The following is a 26,220-nucleotide window of genomic DNA, read 5'->3' on the forward strand; positions in this document are numbered from 1 at the left end:
AATTTATGAATTGCTGAATGCAGTGTTACCGGTGAACCCCAAAAAAAATCCCTAATTTACAAAATTCCTAACTTACAGTGTAGGCTTACCATGGATTGTACTTGAATTTTGAATATCCTTGATTGGTGAATATTTTAGCCGTTTGAGACCATCTAAATCCATTGTACATCATAATAGTGAACGTCTCATCCATGGCTTTTCATATTTTGAGTCATCCTAATGGATGCAACAGTGCCAAAAAGAAATATGGGTGCTGGTTCGAATTGGTTGTTCTCTACAATCATCGATGATTGTTCCCTATCTTCGTCGTAAGTCAGATCACCTTCAACAGTTACTATTTCGTTTCCTTCCTCTATGATGAAGAAAGGAAGAGGCCTTTGCGTGGCGAGTGGGAGCAATGAGATGGCTTCGGCCTTCGAGAACAAGGAAGCAATACAGGAAGTCAACGAAGATGAGGTTGAACTTGTCGTGACGGAGGAAGACGAAGATGGTTAGGGCATTCAGGCGGGTATTGATGGTGTTGAGGATGGCATTGACCATGGGGGCGATGAAGTGGAGCTCGTACATGGCTGGAACATTCATAGCTACGATAGAGACCACATCTCTCTTGATGCTGAGTGAGGGCTGAAGCAAGTTGCAAGCACCGACGGGACTACCGGATTAGGTGTAGGAGATAGACAAAAGAGTGTATAAAAATGATAACAAGTGTAAAATTGTTTGAATAATTATCAAAAGGCTAATTTAGGGATTTAAAACTCTTTAACAGCGAACTGAGAGTCTTTTTTTTATGATCACCAATGGAACACTAATGAAAGGGGGTCTTTGTCTAACAGCCAAAGTTCGGGGGTCTTTGTCAAAAAAAAGTGCTGGGGTTTTTGTCACTGACCCCATAGTACAGGGGGCCTGTATACTTTACCCAAAATAAAAAGTAGTAAAATCTCCAAAAATCTTGAGAAATGTAGATTTATGGCATCTCGTAATAATCTTAGGGTTCGACTATGATATGATATTCCAAAAACAACTGACCAATGGTGTTAATTATCAAAATTAATGGGTGGGTTTTGATTGATCAAAACTCTTTCCATACTTCGGGCAGACACGTGCATACATTATAGTGGGAAGTGGAAACTGGGAAATCCCAGCTGTAGTTAGCCTGCTTTCCTTGATGTAAACAGAGCAGAAAACAAATTTTCCGCTCCAAAGGGGCAAAAATATTCCAGTATGAATAATTGTCTCTTTTTATGTTGGAAACAAATGCATCAAACTGGAATTGCTAAAACAAAGAATTGATAAATGGACAGATAAGCTAATGCAGATGTATGCTGTACACTCAACACATTATCATATCAAAATACATTGTTCCTAGGGAAAATTTTCATATTCAGGCCATATTATACAATACATAAAAGCAAGGATCAATTCTTTGGTGAATAAGATCTGCAGTACTGCTAATGGTACAAAATCTTTGGGAATTCTTACCAGGCAGAGAAGTCCTTCAATTCCCCCGTAGAAACACCTAATTTCCTTTTCTTCGCTACAACATTTTCCTGCAAACCAGCATCACCAACAGAAGCAGCAGCTTCCACTTGAGCATTCCTTGCTTTCAGATACTTGCCTACACCACCCACAGTTGTTGATCCCATTGTTCCACTACCTGGATTGCTATACCATGAACCTACTTTATCCTGAAATGCAGCAAAAATAAACAAAAACAACTGAAAAAAGATTATCCTGAATATAGATGCCAATACTCTGATACCAAAGTGTTCTAAAACATACATTTTCATCATCAATGGCATTCTTCTCATCTTTACCCTTCTCTTTCTCTTCTTCATCATCAGATTCTGTGTAAGGATTGACAAATACCGTGACGCTATTTATCTTTATTTCTTCCTGCAGGGGCTAGATGGATTAACAGCACATATGAAAATATACAAAAACAAGATGGAATAAGAGAAGATTGACATTATTTGTGTGTAAACAACTTGAACTCATTGCGAGTTAAACTCTAACACACTACAAATGCAATGAATAAAAGGCAATGCCACTATCAAATGAATAATCACAAAAAGAAACAGGACAGTAAGGAACAGCAGAAATTACAATAAAAAAGGTTTCATAAATAATTGCACCAATAGGTGCTGTTATTTAGTATTTATAATATTAGGCTTCTATTTCCATAAAACAGATGAAAAGCTTTTACCATTTTCTGTAATTTTTTTCACATTTTTCTTAATTCCCAATTTCAATAAAACTGATAAGCTGGGGAATATTCAGAAAGACACCTTTTAACAAAACTGATAATCATGGGTCTTTTGCAGGATGCAAAGTCCAACCTAGGGCACCAAATAACTTGCTACTGTTGCATGTTTAGAGATCCCTCCCAGGAACCTGGGGCAAAGCTGAGCTGGGTTTGATTGTAGTAGGGTATAGACAGTATGGGCTAGGCCCAAGGCATAAACATTTGGGACCAAGCCCAGCCTGGCAATGATAAATTCAGCACTTTTTATGTTCAAAACCTGTCACCATTAAGGGTCCATATCATAATGACAGGGTCTTTGAGCACAAGAAGCCATTAACTCAAATTTTTTGGTCAGGGCCTTCCAGGTCAGACAGGTTTTGATCACCCCTAGCCTGAAGCTATACCCAACCACAACATAGGCCTGGCTCAGGCCTCGGTGAGTGGGTGGTCTTACACAAGCTGTTTAGTTAGTGTCTGAAAATTTTTATGTGATTTTGTGGTTCATACAATCCAATATGATAGGCATAGCAAAATGGAGGAATTTCAAAATCCAACGAGACAGATGGAACAAACATCTATACTATATATATAAAACAAAGCAGTCCACATCAGCATGCTTCTCCTTTCTCCCTTTCCCTTTCCTGCTTCCTCCTTAACTCTCTCTCTCTCTCTCTCTCTCTCTCTCTCTTACCCCTTCCCAGCCCTCTCATTAAGCCAAGTCATCAACCCTCCCACTCCCATTAAGCCAAGTCACCAACCCTGTTACCCTTCAAATTGTGATATAACAGGTAACGCAAAACAACGAGGTACGATGCATAGACATGATGGAAATTTACCCAATTAAATTCCGCCCTTCTTCCAATCTACCAAAAACAAATTCTACCCCTCTCTAATCAATACAGAGAAAAGAAACAGCATTGTTCTACAGAACTCATTCCCTTCTACCAAAAATTGCTCCCTGTTTTCCATTCTTCTACCTCTCCTTCTACCGAGTACCGACTGTGAGAGAGAAGATTATCTAGAGAGGAGGCAGTGAGAGAGAGCAGGCTACCTTACCTGTTTTTGGTCGTACTTCAGTGAACACAGAAGCTGCATCCTCGGTGAGGGAGAGATCAAAGCTCGTCTACAACTTTTTTTGGGTTTATGTTGATGTGTCTTTTTGTCTGTTTTTGAAGATTTAGTTATTTACACCTCACAGTGAGCATTAGATCTAACAGACTGGTATGGTATTCTGGAGAGAAATGAAAGAAAGGGGAGAGAGAGAGAGAGAGAGAGAGAGGAATAAGAGATTGTAATGGCAGTGTCTACTCTCCTGTTCATGGCAGAATTCAAATATATTAATTTTAATAATAAAAAATCAATCTTTTTGATATCAAATTCTTATATTAATTCTTTTTTAACTAGTTTTCCTCAGTTTGTTTACTGTTGCTTAAGCTAACACTCAGATTGACCGGTTAGGGAAATAGTGATTCTTATTTTAACCTAAAATGCCCATTTTTTATTTACAGAAAAAAAAATGCCTGTCTTTATCAATTATTGCTACATGGTGTTCATTATATAAATAAAGGGAAAGAAGAACATACATCAATCGTGCATCATTCATGGAAGGAAGGATTATGTGGCTCTCTATATGGGTCAGCAGGTGATGGTCATCTTGCATTGTATCCGTTCATTTCTTTTTTTGTTGAAAATGGAGAATTTTTATCAGAAAGGGTTGAAAATGGAGATTGGAGCCCACTAAGTTAACTGTAATCCACTTGCTGTACAAGACTGCTTTGCACGGGCTATTTCTGATTTGTGGTGTGCAGAGACTGTTGGTGGTATTTCTTTCTCTTGGTTGTATTTGTGATTTTGCAGGGAATATCTTTGCCTTTGACCGGAGTTCCTTTCATTTTCTTATGATGGCTGATTGTCATTTGTTGGGAATGGAGGTGGAAGGCTGGTTTGTGGTATTTCTTTCGGGTTGTGTTTGATTGGATTGGACCGGTCTATTGCACTCAGGCGAGATGGGTGTGTGCACATGGAGTTTGGTCTGGGTTTGGTGTTTCTATTTTCTGATGAGGATTGGACTTCTTCGGGTAGCTTCTTCATGTTTTTCTTTGCATGGGTGCTAGAGGCAGAAACAGGGCATTTTGTTCGCTTTTCATTTCTTGCTTTCATAGTTGCTGCTGTCCTACGTTTTTTTATGGCTTTTATAACATTTTTTTGTTCCTTGCAAAGCTGACAGCGGGGGAGATAAGGCTGGAAATGGGAGGACTTATGTTTAGGTTTTGTCTTACACGAATGTTTTTTTTCTTGGAGAGCTTCTAGCAGCAGAGACAGTGCTGCAACCAAGAGAGGAAGGATGGTGACACAGAAGAGTACGGGGGGAGAAATTTTATCTGCATGTCGGCAATTTCTCACTGTTAAAGGATGCTAGACCGGCCGAAGACTGGGTTGTCATGATGATCTATGGGTGGTCAATTCAAAATGAAGTGAATTGCTGCTCACTGTTACTTTTATTTTTGTGGTTCTGTCAATCATGACAGTGTCATAGTTGGGCACGATACAAGTGGCCAACTCTCCTACAATTGTTATATGATTCCTATCACAAGCCCATGCTTGCACTGGCTACCTGCTAATTATAGCTTATAAACAACAGAATTTGATGTACTATTTACTTTAAGAGCAAATATGCAAAACAAATTTATGAGGAGAATTGATTATTATGGTAATAAATAATAAAGTATTTAGCATGCCATACCTCAGGAGCAAAAATGTCAAGGAGAATCAATAATAATACAATTGGTGCAGATGAACAGGAACGGAAGTTTGACTTAGATAATGAACATAGTATGTCTTTTCAGGGAAAAAATAAATAATAACGTGGCATATGCGTGTGCCCATGGATTCACAAGCTTGTTGGTTGGTACATAATATCATATAGTGCGAGGTTGTAAGCATAGTCAGTAAGTGTATATATATATACACACACACACACATGCATACTCCCTACAATAAAAACTCCATGCAATGAGAGGAAGTTATGAACACTTCTGTTGCAAATTTCACTTCAAACATCTCAAACAACACATACAAATGATGTTCAAGCATATTAGTGGATTTTCGGTACCAAGAACGAGGAGTAAGTTGGGCCACCCCACCCTTGACAAGTTATGGCATTTAGGTTTTCAGACACAAGGCTTTCTTTTAAATTCTAATCCATAATTATGAATATACTAGAGTGACTACCAAACAACAATATATGACTTGTTAAAGCAGAAACCAATTTTCAAGCCACCAACCAGCCAAAAAAAAAGCCCCAACACTGTCAAGTAGATCGGGAGAAAAAAACATTACTGAACAAAATTAGTATTTTTATTTTTATATTAATTCCTGTCTCTTTTTTTCAATTTCTATTGCAGTTAATATTTATGTTTTATTTCTATTTTTGTAAATAAAATGTACAATTAAAGTAATTCATAACAAAGGAGAAATTGAAGATGCCACCCATAGAATCAGAGCAAGATAGAGAACATGGAGGGGTGCATCTGGGGTCTTACGTTATAGGAGAATACTGCTTTGACTAAAAGGAAGATTTTATAAAATAGTTATAAGCCTTGCTATGTCGTATGGAGCAGTGTTGAGCAGTTAAGAAAAACAACATGTCCAAAAAATGAGTGTGGCAGAAATCCAAATGCTTAGATGGATGAATGATAAAACCATAAAGAATAGGGTTAGAAAAGAAGTCATATGAAGGAGACTAGGAGTAGCACCAATAGCTGATAAAGTGAGAGAAAGTAGATTGAGATGGTTTGGTCACATGCATAGAAGACCATCTACAACACGTGTTTGGAAAAGTGACCTGTCATAAATCAAAGGGGATAGAAGAGCTAGGAGCAGACCAAAGAGGACGTGGGTGGAAGTAATAAGAAATGAGTTAAGCACCCATAATTCAATGATGGATATGGATGATTTAAGGGAGTTTTTAGGAATCTGTTTTTAATAATTAAAGTATATAAAATAACCCCTCCAATGAAATTTTGAAAAAACAAACTAAAAAAATAAAAGTGGAAGGTTCAAAGTATCGCTACACCCCTTTTGGTGTATCAAGGTGTATCGATATTTTGAGCCTTGGACAGGATCAGAAATGAAATCATTTAAAGGAACCTAGGAGTAGCTCCAATAGGTGACAAGATAAGAGAAAGTAGACTAAGATGGTTTGATCACGTGCATAGAAGACCATCAACAACATCATAAGAATAAGTGACTTGTTGCAAGTTGAAGTGGCCAAAAGGACTAGGGGTAGATCAAAAAGGACATGTGTAGAAATAGTTAAAAATGATTTAAGCGCCAATAATTTAACAATTGGTATGGCATTACCGCATTATACAGAATGGAATGGCAAAGCAGCATTATGTGGCCAGCCCCATAGGCCAAAATTGAATGATAAGGCTTGGATGATGATGTAGTTGGGACAAGGCTTCGACAACGATGATGATGACGTACAATAAATTATAAACCAAAGTATTTTTCAATATAGTAGTCGATCAAGACTACAATCAGTCTTGAATCCCAACTGATTTCGGATTGAGAAAAATAGAAGGAAGAGGAAGAAGAAAGGAGAAGAAGCAGAAGTGCACAAGGGTTTTGAATGAGGCTCGGGTACCTGAATGAGCAAATGCAGATGTGGCAGAGGCTGATGGTGACTGAGATGATTGGGCCGAATTCCCAACCTCCTTTTCCAACTGTATCAGGGCAGCCCGAACAGCAACTAAGGTATCTAGGGGTGTGCCTTTTGTGCCTGATGAGGAAGCAGAATCAGTATTCATAGCCATATGAGCATTACCCCTTTTATTCTTCAGTTTTGCTGGGACTAAATGAGGGTGGAGCTTCCAACATGTATCTTTCGCATGCTTGGGTTTCTTGCAATGTTCACATACCAGATCCCGTTTGTCTTCCTTCTTCATGTCTCTTTCTGTATCACCCCCAGACTTAGGTTTAACTGCTGCCAGGGCTGGGGGTAAGGGTTGATGTTGCATCATAACCTTCCTCCTGGTCTCTTCACTATGCATCAGGGAGTATGCTTGAGAAAGGGTCACACTGTCTCTTGTCAGTATCTGCTGTCTCACAATGTCATAATTTGAATTCAGGCCAGCCAGAAATTCAAACACCCTATTGGTCTCGACTTGCTTTCTATGGGTCTGTGCATCTTTTGGACTTTCCCACTCAAGAGTCTCCAGATAGTCAATTTCATGCCACAGTGATTTCAGTGTAGAGAAATACACAGAGACTGGTTTCTCTCCTTATTTAAGGTTATTCACTTCACACTTTAGTTCATAGGCCCTAGCAACATTAAGGGGTTGGGAGTAGGTCTCTTTCATGACATCCCATATCTCCTTGGATGTCTTAGCCCACAAGTAATTTCGGCTTATATGTGGCTGCATCGAGTTGCACAGCCATGTCATAACCAAGTAGTTCTCCTGAACCCACTTGATATACATTAGGTCCTCCTTGGAAGGCTCTTTCACATCTCCCAATAGATAGCTAAGTTTTCCCCTTCCCCCAATAGCCATCATGGCTGATTGGGCCCATTCCAAGTAATTGGATCCATCAAATCTCACAGTTGTAATCTGAAACGCAATCTTAGACATACTACCAGAACTGTTGTTCCCAAACACACCTTCTCCCTGATTTTTGAACTCCATTCTTGGTCAAGAATCAGTAGTTAAGAACTATTAGGGTTTCCACACTAGAAAACAACACTGAAGCAATCGATCACAATCAGAAAACTGTATGAAATCAGTTCAAATCTGATCTGAAACCAATCGGCAATCAGAATATATGCAGTCTGATAACAGTTCTCACTCTCAAAACAGGCTCGAAAGCCAAAACCAAGTCTGAAACTCACTTAGAAAGCACTTTGTAGAGCTGAAGCAGAATTAGGGTTTCAATCGTAGGGTTAGGAAGACCCTTGTGAGAACATAAACAGTGCTCAGCCGCACTTTCCAAGAGAATTCAGTCAAGTCTAGCCGTAGGGTTAATGACAAACCCTAAAAAAAACTGATCACCTTTGAGAGAAAATAGGAGGGTTCGGCCGCTCCTCCTAGATAGGTCCAACTTATCTTGACTAACAGCAATCTCAAGGGAAAAATAAAGACTTACCCAGAGAATTCTGATCGCTACCTTCAATTGTGGCCTGAACCCTAACCTCCTCTGATTCTTCCTGATTACCAAAACACTGTAAGCCGCGACAAGTCTTCGCTAAACTTTTCTGGTAACCTCCAAAAATCAGCCAACGAACAGTCCTTTGTAAGCTTCCAGCCCTAGAAAATTCTCATGTGGTCAGCTGGACTAGACTCACATGAGAAACACTAGATAGGCTCTGATACTAAGTAGTCGATCAAGACTACAATCAGTCTTGAATCCCAACTGATTTCAGATTGAGAAAAATAGAAGGAAGAGGAAGAAGAAAGGAGAAGAAGCAGAAGTGCACAAGGGTTTTGAAAGGAGGGACAGATTGAATGAGTCTGCCGCCGCCACTCTCTTAATATTTATAGGTTATGTTCACTAAATATAGGAAAGGACGGAACTGCCCTTAATACTTACATGGCAAATAAATCAAATAAAAGACTGAAATAACAAGCTGTCTAAGATAACTACCAACTAACACTGACATGACTAACAAAGGTTACACATGCTGTCATACGAACACAGTGGAGACCACAGCCGTGGGGCCCACATCAGTGTTCTCTACAAATATCAACTCTAAAATTCCCAATTTCGAATGCTAACAAAACTATCTATAAGAAACAAAACCAGGTATATGACAACATTGCCTTCCATATGCCAAACTTGAAAATATCTGAATATGCAGAAAGAAACAATGTTAGGGATCAGCACCCTTGAAGACCAATATATCGTAAGGCCAACTTCATGCTAGTTGTTTTTTCAAAGGTTTGATATCATTGAATTGATCAAGACAAACTGCACTGAATAATTTGTTTAGCCATCCTAGAAAGAGGCAAAAAAGCATAGCTTACCAAAGGCCGGTCATTGTCATCTACAGGAACCTTTTCCATTGCTGTAAGAGTAGTCAAGCCACCCACAACTACACCAAAAACCGTGTGTTTGAAGTTCAGATGATTTGCGGACTTGTAAAGAATGAAGAACTGGGAACCATTTGTGTGGGGACCACTGTTTGCCATACTGACAATACCCCTTCCTGAGTGAAGCAGTTTTGAATTCAGCTCATCTTTGAAAGGTTTTCCCCAAATAGACTCACCACCTCTTCCAGTGCCAGTGGGATCACCCCCCTGGATCATAAAATTCCTGCAAAATAGTGGATGTGATGCTTTAATAGATTTGATAAATAAGTTTCAGTATTTGCAGTTTGTCACCATACCGAATACTCCGATGGAAAGCAACTCCATTATAGTATCCACGTTCACAAAGTGTTATGAAGTTTTCACATGTCCTGGGAGTTATATCACAGTGCAGTTCGATATTCAAATCACCATGTGTAGTATGCAGTTGAATGTAACCTTTCTTCTTTGGATTTTTCTCAACTTTAACATATTCAAATTCATTTTTGGTAACAGGATCATAAGAAGTTGAAGTGAAGGAGCGAGATGCAGCACCAGTAGTGAAACGACTTTTTACCTGGAAAAAAAAATACCCAGTACCTTCATGTAAGAACAATAAGATACCAAGCACTGCACTGTTTTTTATATTGGGCTAGATATTTCCATGAGTTTAACAATCTATACAAACTTTAATTTCTCCTGCAACAGTAGCCACTTTACAAGAAATTGACAATTTGACATAAATACTTGCATAAAATTTTTCCACAATCTCAAGATACATCTCAAATGATCTCGATGTTTGCATTAATAGAAGAAACAAGAATATATGAACTTCCAATAAATATATAATTGTATTATTTGATATGCTCAATTTTCATTAAGTGGTGCGACAAATTCCAGGAGGGAGCAACCGTTTCCCAAAGATTACATTTCCTCTATTTGTGCTCATTGGTTGAGGGATACTGGGATAGAGAATCCACAAACAGCCAAAGAGGTGGACAAATTCCACCAAGTGGATGAGATTTGGAATCTTTATGGGAGGCCTATCATATTAAAATCCACCAAGTGGATGAGATTTGAAATCCTTGGAGGAGGTAGTCATCCATGAACCTTGGTTGGAGAAGGGATAATATGAGCTGAACTGTAGGCAGCATCATGTTGAGTTTTTCAGACACTGCAAGAAAAGGGATCTCTCTTAGAGCTGAACTACTTTACTCTCTTACAAGGTCTAATGCTAGCCTACTACTCTGGTTGGAGTAGACTATTCATTGAAGGTGACTGCCCTTCTGCCCAGTGGTAATAAGGTGATGTATTTGGGAGGAGAGTATATGCACTCTTCAACAGATCATTTAGGTGAATTCTGCAGTCAGTGAATACTCTAGCTAAAGTGTGGGAAGACAGGACTTTGAAGGGAGGCGGGGGATAGTTCAGGTCCAGGGGGACAGTGAAGCTAAGGGTTTTTCTACATATATAGTGTTTACCAGCTTTAGCTGTTTTCTTTGTTACAGTTATTGTAAGATTATTATTAAACTTCCCTAATAGCAGGAGTGTATCCCTAGACAAAGTAGGATGGAAGAACAGGATTTTTGTAGCCAACCCGAGACTTTTTTTTAATAACAGGGATCATCATTTTAACATCACTCTCTTAGATGAAGTTCAGGATTCTGCAGTACTTAATCTCCATTCCACAATTTGATCCAAAGTCCAAATCCAAATACAATTATACAACATGAAAGAATTTAAGAACTTTACAATTCACTAATCACTAGCCAAAAGAAGACGGGAGAATAATAAAGCTAAGAAAACAGATGTACTAATTATAAGTTGATATCTAAAGGGGAAAAAAGATCAATACATTCTTTTTCAAAATCCAATAAAGATTAAAGCTATCAATTAAAAAATATCTTGAGTTGAAAAACTAACCAGTTTTGCATTTACAGGGGTCCGTTCACCTGCCATGTGCATGGCTATCCGTGCAGCAGTCTTGTCACTTGATGCAGCTTTGGCTGCTGCAGCACTTCTTCCATGTACTGAAGCAGATGCAGCATCTACTATACTGTAAGACTGAGTAGGTTTAACCTCTCCATTCATTTTTGACTTGGAATCTTCTTTTATGCGGGACCTTGAAGCTAAAATTGCAGCAAGCGCAGCAGCTCTTTCACTTTGTGCTTTGCTACCACCTCCACCATGCAAAGCAGTTTGCCTCCCCTTCTCAGTCCCAAGCTCCTGAAGCATCTGCTTAATATCCCCAAAGACATTTATGTTGTAGGTTGGATCAGAATTCATTCTCCTTAATTCTGCTCAAACAAACATCTATGAAGTCAATAGATGGTGTATAAATAAATAAAAGATAAAACTATGCTTAAGAGAGTTTCTAATTGCATAAATCACCTTCGTCATCAACTTTCAAACTGTTTTTAACATGATCAAAGTCTGAGAGAACCTTGCTATCAAGTGCATTTGGATTCTGCAGAGAAAGCCAATGCAAGAACCAGTTGTAATTGTCCTGACAATGAAGATTAAATTAACAAGAAACTGAAAGTGGCATTTTTCAACTTTAAACATATACCTGAATTGTAATCAGGTCTTCCTTAGTGAATGGTTCATCTGTAAGGAGCTCCTTCCAGTTTTTTGTTTTCAAGTTCAATTCTTTAATGGCCTTGGCAAGAAAACCAAACAATGCTAAACTGTATGGAAGCCATTATGTACAGAAAAGTTGAAATAAAAGCATACTAGCAATGGTCATCAGAAAAATGCCCATACCTCATAACAGAAGACATTCCCTGTAGTCTTCACAGCAACTATGTGTGTGAATTCAGTAAATACTTTGTTCAAAACTGGGCAATGGTATTCTCCTGCAGTAAGAAAGAGGAGAGGTCCAGCAGTTATTATACCAAGAGAAGTAATTTAGAAGTCTAATTGGTCTCCAAAGACAAGAAAAAAAAAATACTTGGAACCAAAATATAAAGACGAAGCAAGTAATGCCACATGATTATATAGAAATAGATGACTGAACTAAAGAGTAATAAATTGGTTTAGTACAGTTTGATAAGAAAATTAAAATTCATACCTTCATTAGGCAATATTCACTAGCATAGGTTTCCTCTTGAAATCTACAAGCTTAAATCATAAAATTGTTGTTCATATATTAAGAAGGAGGTCCCATGGTGTATGTTGTTCGTTGATGATACAGTATTAATTAATGAAATTAGAGTAAGATTAAATCACAAACCATATCTATAAATAGGTGATCTAGAAACAAGAAATTTTATGACAAGTTGGACTAAAACAGAATATGAAATGTAAATAATAGGAGTTTGAATCAGGGAACAACTAGGAATAAGAACCAAGAGGCACCTCATTGTGGCCTTCATTACCTTGTGTGACAAAGAATACCACTAAAAGTAAAAGGAAAATTTTATAGAACAGATAAAGCCAAAAATGTTTTATGGAGCAAAATATTGGGCAGTCAAGAAATGACATGTTAAAAACAAATGTAGCAGAGGTATCAATGTCGAGACAGATCCAACTGAGGGGTGGTTCAGTTGGTTTGTTAGCTTGTTCGCTTCAGCATATATTCAGATTTGGTTCCCACAACCACTGACTTTTTTTTTTTTTGTGGGGGGGGCTAGTGGTGTGTATTACCAAATACCAAAAAATAATATTGAGATGGATCAGTGTTTTAAAAGCGCAAGGCGCAGGGGTCAATTTGCGCCTGATTTTTGAAGCAAGGCACAAAATTACAAAAAATGCTAAAAAATCAAAAAAAGAGTCAGAAAATTCAAAAAAATATTAAACATAATATTACTAAAAAAATATAAACTTAAACTTTAAAATAATGTTTTAAAAAACCTATTATCTAAAATTAAAATACATAAACATAAGATGTAAAGCATATTCAAATGAGAATTTAAAAATAAAATCAAACATATAAAACATTTTCAAGCATGTAAAACCTCTAATCTCTTTTTTTCACTCAATTGCAGTACTTTACATAGCTAATGTAATGTAAAACATACTACATTCCTGATTCTATGAGCCGCCTTTAAGCTACACCCCTCGAGGCAAGTCCAAACAAGTCCACATTAGGTCTTAAATTCTTAGTTTTCACACAAAAAAATAATGATTTTATAGTATGTTCAAAAAAAACAAAAAAGCGCCAAGTCCACCCTTCAACTTGTAATAGATGACTTTTTCATACCGTTGCTAAGGATGGTCTTCTATGTGCATTGCCAAATCACCTTAGTCTATTTTATCTCAGTTATCACCTATCAGGGCTACTCTTAGATTCCCAATTTCCCATGAATTACTTCTGTTCCTATCTTTTAGTTTCCCACTCATCTGTCTCAGTGATTTAAAAGGTGTGCTTGATGCGCACAGGCGAGGCGTCCTAGGTGGGTGATGCGGGTCTAGAAGGCTAGGGGCAGGCCAAAAAGGGCATGGATTGAAGTAGTGAGAGAAGATTTTAGAGCTCAAAGTTAACAATGGATTTTTTTTTTATTTTTATCAAAGATAAAGTAAAATTTATTAAAGACAAAAGAAGAGTAAAAGAAAGGTGACCAGTTATCACCCAAGAGAAGAAATATAAAATGAGAAAACAGTAAAACAACCCTTCACCACCCCACTCCCAACACCAACCAAGAGACTCCACTACCCAAAGAATAGACCATAACAAAGGCACCACTCTCCAGGCCAGCTATAAGGACTACAACCTTCCCCACAAAAAGACTAAAACCTAACCCAAAACCCCATCTCCAGCAGCAATAGAGCACCAACTCTCACTTGAATCTCCTTAGGATCAACTTTGTTGCCCAAATCCTATAGACATATGAGTCGTTACCTCTTATTTTTATTAATCGTCATCTTAGTTTTCTTCATCTTCTTGATGGGTCCCATCCCAAATAACCATCCTCTTAATCTTGCAAAAACTTTAGACACCAGAACACTCTGTTTAAATTCCATTTTTTGAAACATTTCACTGCAGTAACATTCTTTTTTAAGGGTATTCTGGCTCTTAGAACCCTCAACTATCCCTTCGAGATCCAGAATTGCATTCTTCTCAAATGTCTGAGCTGCAACCGATTCCCCATCCCCTTTCTTCCTTGCAAATTCATCTCCTCAGAAAAATAACCCCAAAATTTTACACACTTCCACCTCCTTGTTAGCTGCCATTTCCAGATCAACAGAACTTTCAACTTTGTGTTTCATCCAGCATCACACTGTCTTCTTGAAACTCACTTTCTTCAATATAGGTTCACTCTCATCATTTTCATAGAGAGGTTTTTCTATAATTTCTTTAACAATGGATATAGCATGAACAGAGCAGAATGGTGAAACAGGATTCATGTAGCTGACCCCATATAGTTAAGACAAGGCGTTGTTGAGTTGAAGTGCAAAGTATTAATTTTAAAGCAATTAAAAACATTTGAATTTTTTAACCGGCGCATAGCTTACACACATACAACAGAAAGTGAAAAGATAAACAAGAAGACATAACGCAAGTAGATCTCCCCTGACAAGCAGGCAGTACCATTGAGGTACAAATCATGGATATCTACCAGTATCAAGAAAGTGAAATAAAGGAAATAAGTTGAGGAGAGGAACATCATGCATATACAATGCTGCCTTGTTATTATGTTTGGTGCTGCAGTGGCAGTGTATTATAATTTCAAAAAGAAAATGCAAATATTAACCAACCTTTTTCCCATTTCTGCAGAAAGTTACAAATTCTCTCCAGATAGAAACCCAGTTCTAAGATTTTCTTTTACCCAATAAATATGTTCCCTTTTCTCCATCCATTTAGCTAAAACCAACTTCAATATGCTTATGCATCAGTTGTATGGATTTGAGGGGTAAATTTCTTTTTATTTACAGCCCAAAATCCAAATTTAAAAACCTGTCTCTTCATTTTAACAACAAAAAGGTTTTATTCCCAAGTGAATTTTATTTAAGGAATACCAAAACGTGTTTGTAAAGAAATTTATCCCAAAAACTGTGACTGTAAAGAAGCCAAGTGAAGTTTGCACTCACGCAATGTCTGTTAGATGCGATCTTACTTCCCCAATTAAGTCGAACTGCCAGAGAATAATAATAGACATTCAAGAGGCCATACCTTCGGAATTCTTGTGGAAAGTAAGAGGTATAAGATCCTCCTCCTTAAGGGGAGCTCCTGTAACTGGATTCTTTCCATACTTTTTTATGTAAGGAATTATATTCCTGCATTCAAACTTAAACCAAGCTCAAAAAAATATAACGAGAAAAAAAAAGCACTTTCTGATAATAATTAATAAATATAAGTGGAATTAAAAGGGTAAATCATCACTCTCTAGCTTAGCCTGATACCATGAATCGATAATACTCACATTATGTCGAAAACACTGCCGTCAATTGTACACACTGCATCCTCGAACGGAGTAAATGTGAGCCTATATCGAACGATTCCCGCAGAGAGAGAAAACGATATGAAATCAGAAAAGTATGAAAGGATAAAAAAGATGAAATTGAACGAGAATAAAATACCAAAAAGAAAATTAGGGATCCTGATACAGAGAGGGAACGCACGCGCAACAGTAGAAGGGAAGACGCTTGAAGGGTGTACCGCCTTCCTTAGATTTGGCGCCACCCCATTCTGTCGCCCACTCCGTTTTCGTAATGAACATGCGATCTTTGCTGTGTTGTTTCTTCCCCATTGCTCTGTTGGCAGTCTAAAATAAAAGAAATCTGGATTTTGCTCAAGTTGCCCTCTCCGTCTGATTTGTCAATTCTTTCTTCTGCAGATCAACAATAGCTCGAGTATGTCTGTGCCTGCGCCACTGGCGGGGAGGGAAGGTAGAGAAAAGAGGATGTGGATGATCGAAGAAGTAGAGCGAGGGAATTGCAGGATTGCTGAAAAAGTGAAAAGCGCCAGTAGGGCTGCAAATGGCATTTGCTCGAATCCGAATTAGAATTACTTAAGAACCCGTTTGGAGGGGTTCAGCTTTGATTAAGCTGCGTTGACTGGGCCGCGTTCAGAAAGCTATTGAAATAAGCTTCAACGGAAAGCTGATTAGCTCAATGCGAATTCTAATTTCCTGGGCTTTTGATTAATTAATTCAGCATCTACAGTGTGGGTTCACCTTGCTAAGCCAGGAGGCAGAAGCCGCTGCATCAAAGCCCTCCAAAACGGCGGGTGATCTGAATTCTATTCCATTTATATATGGATCCCTATCCGATCCGATATGATTTTCTGATTTAAATGTATTTTCGCTGCAATCTAATCCAAGTTATTTTGATATTTTCAATTCGCAATTAAAATCTTCCGATAAATCAGATTACGGTAAAGCACTTAAACCTCTCCTGATATTTCACCTAAATACTGACCTCACTTTTCAAATTTGACTCAGAACTCCTCTCGAAGAAAAAATCCAGGATATTGACAGTTAGACTGCTTATTCATATCAACGCTGCATTGCTGTCCACGAAGGAACGGGATCTGCTCCTCACAATTGGACGCCTTACATATATATCCACCGTACATTAGGAACATCTCTCGTAAAAAATAATTTATAAGTACAGGAGATGTTCCCAATGCATGATAGGATGCACGTGTGAGGCACCCTACGTGAGGAGTGTATCCGGTCTCGTCCACAAAACTCTGATAACATCTTGTGGGTGTGTTTTTCTTCCTTATGATAACTCTGATAACATCTTGTGGCTGTCTCAACCTTAGGACACTCATCATCACTTGGTCAAAATGACCAAACTAACAAATAATAGCACTTTAATTCTCTTATATCATATAAATATGGATAAATTTCTTAAACTATTCTTATGGTTTAGTTAATTAATTAAGTATACTCTTATTATTTGAAAATTAACTAATGCGATCCCTGCTGTTTCTGACAGTTGACTAATACTTTCCCTATTGTTAGTGCACATCAACATAAAGACAAAAAATACTATGTTACCATTTATTCTTCTTTAAATTTTCAAAATAAAACAAAGGAAAGAGGAAAGAAATGCTGGTTCATCCAACCCTGTTGGAGCTCCTGAAAGTATAAAGAATGACCCTAACAGTCTTACAAGCAGATCTGAAAATAATCTTTTGACTGTTATAGCAGAATTTAACGGAAAAATCTCAGATCCAGCAAAGGGGCTCCATGCTCCTTCTTCCTCTTCTTATTTTCCTTTTTCTTTCTCCCCTGTTATGAAAATAATCTTCCTCATCGTCTTTACACTTAGTGACAAGAGTCTTTTTACCCTCACTGTTGGTTCTTGTTACGATTTCCATTGCCGTACCTCAGCTTCTCCATTTATCTGATCTTGTGAGTCTACCTAATGGATCAAAGATCAAGACTCTGGTTCCAGGAAAGGAGATTGTAGTTTGCTCCTTTAACAGCATTAAGGTCAACAGTGCAGGGATTTACAGCAATAGTTCGGTAGTGATCGTCGGTATATCGCATCCAATACCAACGAAAAATGGTTTCTTTACTATCGCTTTTTCCATATGAACTTGGAATCCGACCAATTCTACCATCTATGGAGGAGAAATCACACTAGTTCTTAGACATTGGTTCACAGAATCCGACAAAATTTGCTGAGAGAGCCACAACTGTTATGTTGTTTAATCTTACACCACCTGTTTTGCCGTCTACAACCTTTTTTGAAATTTTAATCAGAATGTTGAAACTGATTTCTATAGCCCCTGTTGAAATTTTAATCAGAATATTACACCACCTGTTTAACGTTACACCATGAATTGTGAAATTTTAATCAGAATGTTGAACTGCGGTAACTTCTCCAAGAACGCTGATTTTTATAGCTCCATGAGAATCGGGACATGGGAGGGTAATATTGGGTTTTAAAAGAATTTTAAATATCATGTGATTTAAAATGTATACGGGTTTTGGCAAATAACAATGGATGCTATTAGTCAATTGTCAAAAACAATACAGTAGTGTCAGTCAATTATTAAATGGTAAGGGTACACTTAATTAATTAACTAAACCATAAGGGTAGTTAAGAAATTTACCCTATAAATATTAGGGTAATTTGCTAAAACCTCCCCTCAAGCTTTTTAACTATTGTTAAAACCTTCATTGAAGTTTGGTAATTGCAATCACCTCTAAAAAACTTCATAACATAGTTACAAGTAGATTCACTCTCTTAGAATCCTCTAACAAGTTGCATTAAAATGTCTAAAATATCCATGCAATTACTTTTGACCAAAATGTTTATTTTTAAAATATTTCTCTTCATATGGCTACCCTTTCAATATCTTTTCCAAAATTAATCTATTTTCCAAATTCACCCTCCACATCAATTGCTCAAAGGTAAATTTACAACTTTAAACTCTTATTTTTTATTGATTCTAAAATTTACATTATTTTTCTGTAAAACCCAGCCTTGATTGTAATTGCATAGGTATTTTGGACTTTTTTTTGCCCCTTGTTAGATGTTTCTAACAGAGGGGATCTAATGCAATTATGCATTTGTTTGGCATCAATGTCGTTGCTCCAAATAATGGTGACACATCAGTGCCATATCCGAAAAAAAATGATATTCCAAGAAACACCTATAAATGAGCACTTAGAAAAATTTTTTTGGCACTTGTTACTTAAAATACCCCACCCTACTGCCTACTCTTGAAAAAAGAATAATACCCACTTTTGACAATTGTCAAAATATTTATCAAATACTCATTTAACGTATTTACTTTGTTTGTGCCTACTAAATCCAATCCCAAAGGCATTGATCGATGGAGCAAGTTTGCAAGGGTACGTGTTTCTATGGATGTTTATAATCCCTTGTTACCTGTTGTTCCCTATGTTACTTAATAATGAAACAATCTCATTAGTTGTAAAATATGAACGACTGCCAAGGTTTAGTCACGTGTGTGGTCAGATGGGACACACTATTGCATCTTGCTCCATTCGGTTTGACATGGAGGAACATATCATCAATTCCACAAATCGGGAGTTTATTTCGAAGATGAAGCAAATGTTAATTCCCAAATATCATGAGTATCTAGAATACTTAAAAGAGCATTTGTATCTTTTTCAAATATCATTTTTAAGTTCAGGGACCTAAACGATACTAATCCTAAAAGTACAGGATACTAATCGAGGGTGTTTTTAGTAAATGAATCACTATCGCTGATGGCAAGAAGCCAAGAAGAGTTTGCACGACCGAAGAAAAAGCACTATCGCGCGCTCCTTCTCTGTCTGCGCGCGCACGCATAGAGGCGAACCGACGAAGGGGATCCTCGCTTTACCAATTTCGTGATGGGAGGTAGAGATTCAGACTCGAGCAGCAGCAGCAGTGGAGAAGAAGACGGGGACGCGGATTGGAGAGCAGCGATCAATTCCATTGCAACCACGGATTTCACTATCACCATCACTAAGGGTTCCACAACTAAGGCCAGCGAGTCAGTGAAGCACATTAATTATTCGACTTCTAACACTGAAGAAGATGGGAATAACGACCACATTAACCAGAAGCCTCAAAATCTGAAGCTCTACCAAATAAAGGTCTCTCTCTCTCCCCCCCTCCTGTTGGAATAACTCTTGTGGCGTGGAACCCTATCTCTATTCCATTTTTACTAAATCATGTCCCTGTTTTATTGTCTAATATTGTGAAGTTTGTTGATTGTTGCAAAAGAATTGTTTATTTTCTTGGTTACCATTAAATTTACGAAGTTGTTATATTCATAATAAGCGAAGGTATAGATTGTCATATAATTTCCGTGCTTTTTTAACATGTTCGAGTTGGTAAGATTGTAGGACTCGTTTGATTCGATTTCAGCTTTTACGAACTACTACATTCTCCTATTTATTCATTTCGCTTCATCGATATTATTCCTAATTTGTAGACACCAAGAAGACAAATCATGTAAGAAAGGTTTCCGGTAAATCCCCCATCCACCGCGATGTATATGAAAGAAACATAATGACACATTGTAATGATGAACTGGCCTTTACAAGACATTTTGGAGATTCTAAACCAGCACTAATATTTTCCCCTCCCCATGGAGCGACAAGAATGTATATGAATAATTTGAATATGTTTGAATGCAGATATTCGTGATTCTAAACATACTGGTGAAAGAAATTTATATCGCTTTGTTTTGTTGGGTGGAAACAAAGTTGCAAGAAGAAATGGTTTAAATGGAAATAAAGTTTCAAGAAGGCCGCTTGAAAGAGATATCAAGTCCTTGTTGTTCAGTAGACGTATATGATTGGGGATTTGGGGCTCTTATTTGCAATCACCATTGGCAGAAAATACCAGTGAATGCCAATGATTGACCACCTCCCCTGCTATCAAACTGTTATGTGCCTTAGGAGAACTCACCCTTAAAAGCTAGTTGTTAGAGGGAGGGAACCCAAACACATATATACTCCACAACAGCATCCCATATAACCGATGTGGGATACCTCACATTAGCATCCCATACTACCAACATGGGACAAATGAATCGTAAACTCTCCCTTATGGATGCTTCTTTTTTGCTGCTAATCTGTAAGCAATGGCGAAAGAGGACTTCAATAGTCGTGGTATACACCACGTGTCCTTCCAGAATAATGTGTTCACCATTCCCAATACAAAGCTTTGAACTTGGAGAAATAATCTAGAGTATTCAGAGCCCCTTCCCAAATACTTTGTGCCATAAGAGACTGCAGGATTACCTGTTATCCAGTCAAATATATCATTTCCATATTTGCTCCTTCTGCCTGGAAAGGTGACCTTTTCTTCTTCAAAAACATCAAAATTTGTTTGGTTGGTTGTAGGAAACTGCAAATAAGGATATGAAAATGGGGACAGAAACTGTCCATATTTCTCTTTGAAGTTGAAATTAAGAGTTTGATAAAGGAAAGATGCTTAGAAATCTAATGAAGACCTTTCAAGTTGGCTATTCTAAGTTGGTATTGGTAATGAAAACGGGCATTTAGTGTGTGCAAGGAATATTCTATTCAATGATGATTGGGCAAACTGTGTACAACGGGAACATTGATCCTTCTTTGATCTATGAAAAAATTTGATTTTAAGTACTCAAAGATGCTCATCATGTATAATGGCCAATGAAGAACTTCAGTGCCCATCAATATTCAATAGAAAGACCACAAAAGCAACTGTGTTTTATATATATATTTTTTGTTTTTTGTTTTCTTTTTGGTGCTAAAGGATTGTTGCCCAATGTTGGTCCTGACCTTTTGCTGTCATCTCTTATTTATGATATGCACAAATACATTTGTGTCGTAAACCTCTTGGCAAATTAATCTATGACATGAATCAATGGGGGTTTGATAGATGCTATCTAGGAATTCCCTGATACATATTGGGTTGTTTAAAGAACCCTATGTCTGGATCCGTTTGGACTTCTATAGTTTTATTTTTGATATTCTGCTTGGCAGGTAAAGGAATCCTATTAATGCTTTGTAATTTTGTGTAACGTGATTGAATTATAATCCCTGCTCTTGCTAGGATTAACCAAATAGTAGTCTAGTCTGTTTTTACATGAAATGGGCAGTTGAATGGAGGTCAATTATGTAAAGGTGAAATGTCCTGATTCAAGTATCCTCTTTTTTGTTTACCAATCAAAAGTCTTGTAGTCCTGCTTCATCAAGTCAATTCCAGTACATTCCTTGAAGGCATGGGTATTGTGGGGAGAGTCAGTCTATTTCCAGATCACAAACTATTCATTTTGATTCTGAATTTTTTATTGCTTGTTGTGTTATATGGTAATCCTAAGCCCTAATGGACATTGCAACAGGCACAGAAGCTTTTAGAAGGCCTCTTAGAAAAGAGCTTGGAGATGGTGAGAGGTCCTATTCCTGTATTGGATGATGATAACCTGGTTGATGAAGGTGGAATCCGGCTATTCAGACAATCACCCCTTGGGATAGTATTTGATCATGTTGGTATGGGTGTTTGATCAAATTCAGATATTTCATTTCATCATAGCATCATGCAAGAATTGGGTGGAATTTCTTACTATGACTTTAAACGTTGTTCACCTACTCAATCTGGACATTTCAGTTGGTGGGACGCAGTTCAAAAATCATGACCACCTGGTAGTCCTGACTATATGCTATATGAACTTCCAAAACCTCCAACAACTTTTACTTTAGCAACCCAATTGTGACCTTTGACTAAACGAATAAAAACCTCCTGTTAGATTGGTTGGGGTTATCTGTTATCACCCGATGGATCAAGGTTGATTAGTTGGTGATCCATGGTATGGTCTGCGGCACTAAGTACTACCTTGTTGGGTCCATGCACCATCATTCATTTCTTCAACCTTCATTAATAAATTATAAACAAGTGCAACTGTGTGCTATGTGCTGTTGCCAGATGAATTTCAACAACCAAGAAAGAAGCCAAGGATTCTTCCTGGAGAATTGTTTGATGAGAAATCAAAGAAGGTTTCATTCCTATCTTCTTAAATCTTTTCTGCAACTCTACTTCCCCTCCACTAATTTGATTTGATTCTGCCAAACCTAACTCCATTGATCTGTGGTTTCCAGTTCAGGCGCCAAATTCAGTCTGTTGCTGTTGATGGTATAGATATAATGGCTGCAGCAAGAGAGGCATCTCAGAAAGCATTATCTAGATTTGAAGCTAAAGTTGATGCAACCAAAGAAGCAGCCAAACGAGAGGAAGAAAGAGTTGCTGAACTGAAAAGAATTAGGGGGGAGAAATGGCTGCCTTCTGTTGCTAGAGAAATGAGGGTAAATTTCTAGGTTTGTTCGTAAAATCAGGACTGTGTAGCAATTTAGTTCCATGCTTGATTGCAATGTTGGGCACTGGTCTATTGTTGGGAGCTTGTTGGTTGCAGCTGGTTCTTGGCCTTGCTAGTTAGGAAAACCTAACACAAACCATCTAATCCATGCTCAACCTCTTGGATTAATCATGCATGCTCCCCAATAATTGCACTCACATTGATCATCAATGAATCCATGCATCAGACACATAATTTCAATTGGCATGCTCGGAAATGTAAACTCAGTTTGATTTTTTATATTTGCCTTTCAATCGTCCAGTACCATTTTTTAGCAGAAAAATAAAAGAAAAGGTAATGGTCATTGGGGAATTTGGATTAGCTGAACGCTTTAGCTGTTCAGCAGGCTGTGGAACCAATGATGAGGTTCCACGCCTGTGGGGGGGGGGGTTGGGGTTGAGTATTAATCTGAAGCAGTTTATACTTTATAGTAACTATATTTCACTATCTGCCTCTTGCTAAGGAGATTCTTTCAATAATTGCAGCAGGTTGCAGGCGATGGCATTGTCAAATCTTAACAGAAAAATGCCCTAATCACACAAAAGCTACAATTGTCCAGAACATCTGTGCTTGACATTAACTACTTTAAAGTTTCAACCCAGTGCACGGAATTCCCTGATGGATAGGATTAGCATGGTCACTTCATAAGGATTGAGTGGATGACGTACAGACCAAAAAGCTAGGTGGAGCGGAATTGTCTTAATATATGCTACGGGGAAACTGGACAATGGACATTATATGAAAGGTAAGCTGTGTCTCTTTATTATTATCATTATTGTTATTTTTTGATGGCTAGGCAACTAGGCAAGCCCTGAATCTAAGGTACCACCTATCATGTTTGAGAGCCAAAGCTATGGATTTGCTGCTTTTGGTGGTGTAGTATTGATTGTAGACTTTGTAGTATATATTTGCTACATCATGTATTACCCAGAGTGGGTTTGGGCGCACCCTTGATTGTTATCTGACAGGGTGTTTTGATTACGACTTAGGTGTAAATCATTTCTAGCCGGGCCTGCCCACGATGCATGTATATATTATGTGTGTATATTCATCCAAATGAATTTAGGAATAGCTTTAATAGATGATAAAATGTGAAAATAATAGTTGGTCATGTACATAGAAGACCATTGGAACACCCTTAAAAAGTGATCTATTGAAAGTTGAAGGGGTCAGAAGGACATGATGTCAAGGAGTAAGAAATGATTTAAGTGCTCATAATTTAACATGAATATGTCATTCAAATAGAATGGAATGGTCAATGGTGAAAAAGGATTTATTAGATAATTTAAACTTTATACAGATATTGAATGCCACATAAAAGCCCGGTACAACCCATAATCACCTGCTAAAGTCAACCAAGTGACATATTGCTTTGTGTTTTTGTAGATAAATTAATCATATAATAAGATAGACGGGTAGAGTAATCAATGAAACGTGCTATTCAGGAATGAGGAGCTCACAACTTGCTTAATGACTTATTCACTAAAGAACAAAGTAATAGTCATTTTGTTAATGTAGCTCTTGATTTTTTTTTCAGAAAGCAAAATGGTACATATTGATGAACATATGCATCTTTGTCAAAATTAACTGTTGGTTGTTCATATATGATATATCCATTGCCTTGGAAACACCAAATGGCTTAACGATAAGCTTGTCAAGTGGCTCACCCCTAGCAACAATTATTCTTTTGCTTTTTGTAATCGATTTTGGTGTTATAAATTATACATTACATGAGGATTAAGAACAGGGTGCAAATGAAGTCCACTGACCTTACCACATAGAGCTTGCATTTTATGAGCTTTATCCTGCCTCCATATTCTAAGGGATGCTGGTCACCAAAGCTATTGGTTAGTTGGTCCTTGGTACAACAGCTAGTCATCGGGGGGGGGGGGGGGGGGGTTATGGCCTCAAAGAAGAAAATAAAACCCATCCACCAATTTGCATATAGAGCCCCATGAAAAGAAGGAATTTTTAAAAAATCTACTCCGACTCTCCGAGGCGTTCCAAAGGGCGCATCTAATGAAAAAATAGGACCCACGATATCATGTTCGCAACTCTACCATCAATCAATCATTAATTATTAGCATAGATAGCACGGAGCAAAAGGACATAAAATTCATTTACTGAATGTGGGAGGAAGAAGCATCGAGGAAACAACCCACAAAATTCCTCTGGTTGCAAAGCTAATCCACATCATGGCCCCCCCACCCCCATTATATTTATATGTTCTTCGCTTCTCATTCGCCTCCATTTGGAACGAGAAGCTGAGTGGCCGAGAAACCGCATTTCTCTCTTTTCTTCTTGATATTAAGGTATGAAGGAGTCTACTTTTCAGGGAGAGGTCTGAAACATTATCTGATTATCCTTCTCTTGTTCGCTTCTTTTCATTTGTTTGGCTCGTTTTCTCATCAAGAGACAAGAGACAAAGAGGTGGAGGTGGTTCTCCGAAGATGGGGATTCTTCTGGAAATTTTTGATGGATTAGCAATGTTTGTTTCTACGCTTTGGGCTCTGCAGGAGAGGCGATTCAATGCCATTTTCGATTCTGTAAGTTCTGCTGCGAGGTCTGCTGTCATGACTATTGTGTTGTGTTCTATTCGTCGGAGGAGAAGATGGAGTGATTTTCTCATATAATTTCTTTGTTCAATTTCAGCAGTACTTGTGTATTTGTTTTTGGTGGTTTGAGACGATGAGAGATATGAGATCGACTTGTTGTAATGTAAAGTTGTCTTGCTAAGAGGTTTAAGAATTTCCTTTTAAGACTATATGCGTATGTACTATTAGCTCCTTGTTCATCAGTTGAAGTTAGTTATTTCTGTGAGAAAATTATAATCTAGTAGAAAACTTTAGATCTGGCTTTCTTTATTCAGATAATAGCATTACCACTATGACAACTATGAGCTGATGACCATGAAGATGATGTAGTAACGTTGTATGGCCTCTCTGTGTAACCAACCAGTGTTAAAAATACCATGGAGAACAGTGGATCCGTTTGGTTTGTAGTTGGAATCGGAATCAGATATTATCCAGAATTGGAATTGGAATGGTCCATTCCCATAGTCTGTTTGGTTCAAATAGGAATGAAAATGAGAATTAAAATCAACAGGAATGAGATTTCATTCCCAAAGAAAAGGTCATTCCTTCAAGTGAGGGAATGCC

General features: G+C 37.7%; 2 protein-coding genes across 11 annotated transcripts; one reads left to right on the plus strand and one right to left on the minus strand.

The window, feature by feature from the left end:
• Positions 1 to 1,302: 1,302 nt before the first annotated feature.
• Positions 1,303 to 16,232, minus strand: PUB49 (plant U-box 49). Of its 5 annotated transcripts, none has more exons than XM_010274355.3 (11): positions 15,868 to 16,232; positions 15,669 to 15,731; positions 15,419 to 15,522; positions 12,070 to 12,161; positions 11,876 to 11,965; positions 11,698 to 11,773; positions 11,230 to 11,603; positions 9,627 to 9,883; positions 9,265 to 9,553; positions 1,780 to 1,893; positions 1,303 to 1,685 (listed from the first exon to the last, which is right to left on the minus strand). In XM_010274355.3, exons 1-11 carry the CDS (start codon positions 15,993 to 15,995, stop codon positions 1,476 to 1,478), a joined length of 1,797 nt encoding a protein of 598 aa, XP_010272657.1. In that variant the 5' UTR covers positions 15,996 to 16,232; the 3' UTR covers positions 1,303 to 1,475. The 5 variants fall into 5 exon arrangements, with proteins under 5 accessions (XP_010272657.1, XP_010272648.1, XP_088744250.1 ...); XM_010274346.3 differs by having other exon boundaries at positions 1,780 to 1,902; XM_088888124.1 differs by having other exon boundaries at positions 11,876 to 11,993; positions 15,868 to 16,227.
• A 3,168-nt stretch (positions 16,233 to 19,400) lies between these two features.
• LOC104608356 (uncharacterized) lies at positions 19,401 to 25,826 on the plus strand. 6 transcript variants are annotated; one of them, XR_737084.3, is made up of 6 exons: positions 19,402 to 19,814; positions 22,055 to 22,202; positions 22,636 to 22,706; positions 22,809 to 23,024; positions 23,551 to 23,807; positions 25,476 to 25,826. XR_737084.3 is itself a non-coding variant. In XM_088887145.1 (5 exons), exons 1-5 carry the CDS (start codon positions 19,569 to 19,571, stop codon positions 23,578 to 23,580), a joined length of 699 nt encoding a protein of 232 aa, XP_088743271.1. In that variant the 5' UTR covers positions 19,401 to 19,568; the 3' UTR covers positions 23,581 to 25,826. The 6 variants fall into 6 exon arrangements, 4 of the variants coding, with proteins under 4 accessions (XP_088743271.1, XP_019055185.1, XP_088743272.1 ...); XR_737080.3 differs by having other exon boundaries at positions 19,406 to 19,814; positions 22,809 to 23,012; positions 23,548 to 23,807; XM_088887145.1 differs by having other exon boundaries at positions 19,401 to 19,814; positions 22,809 to 23,012; positions 23,551 to 25,826.
• The last annotated feature ends 394 nt before the right edge of the window (positions 25,827 to 26,220 follow it).

Source organism: Nelumbo nucifera, chromosome 5 (assembly GCF_055504915.1).
Source record: "Nelumbo nucifera cultivar China Antique chromosome 5, China Antique-T2T, whole genome shotgun sequence".
NCBI lineage: Eukaryota > Viridiplantae > Streptophyta > Magnoliopsida > Proteales > Nelumbonaceae > Nelumbo > Nelumbo nucifera.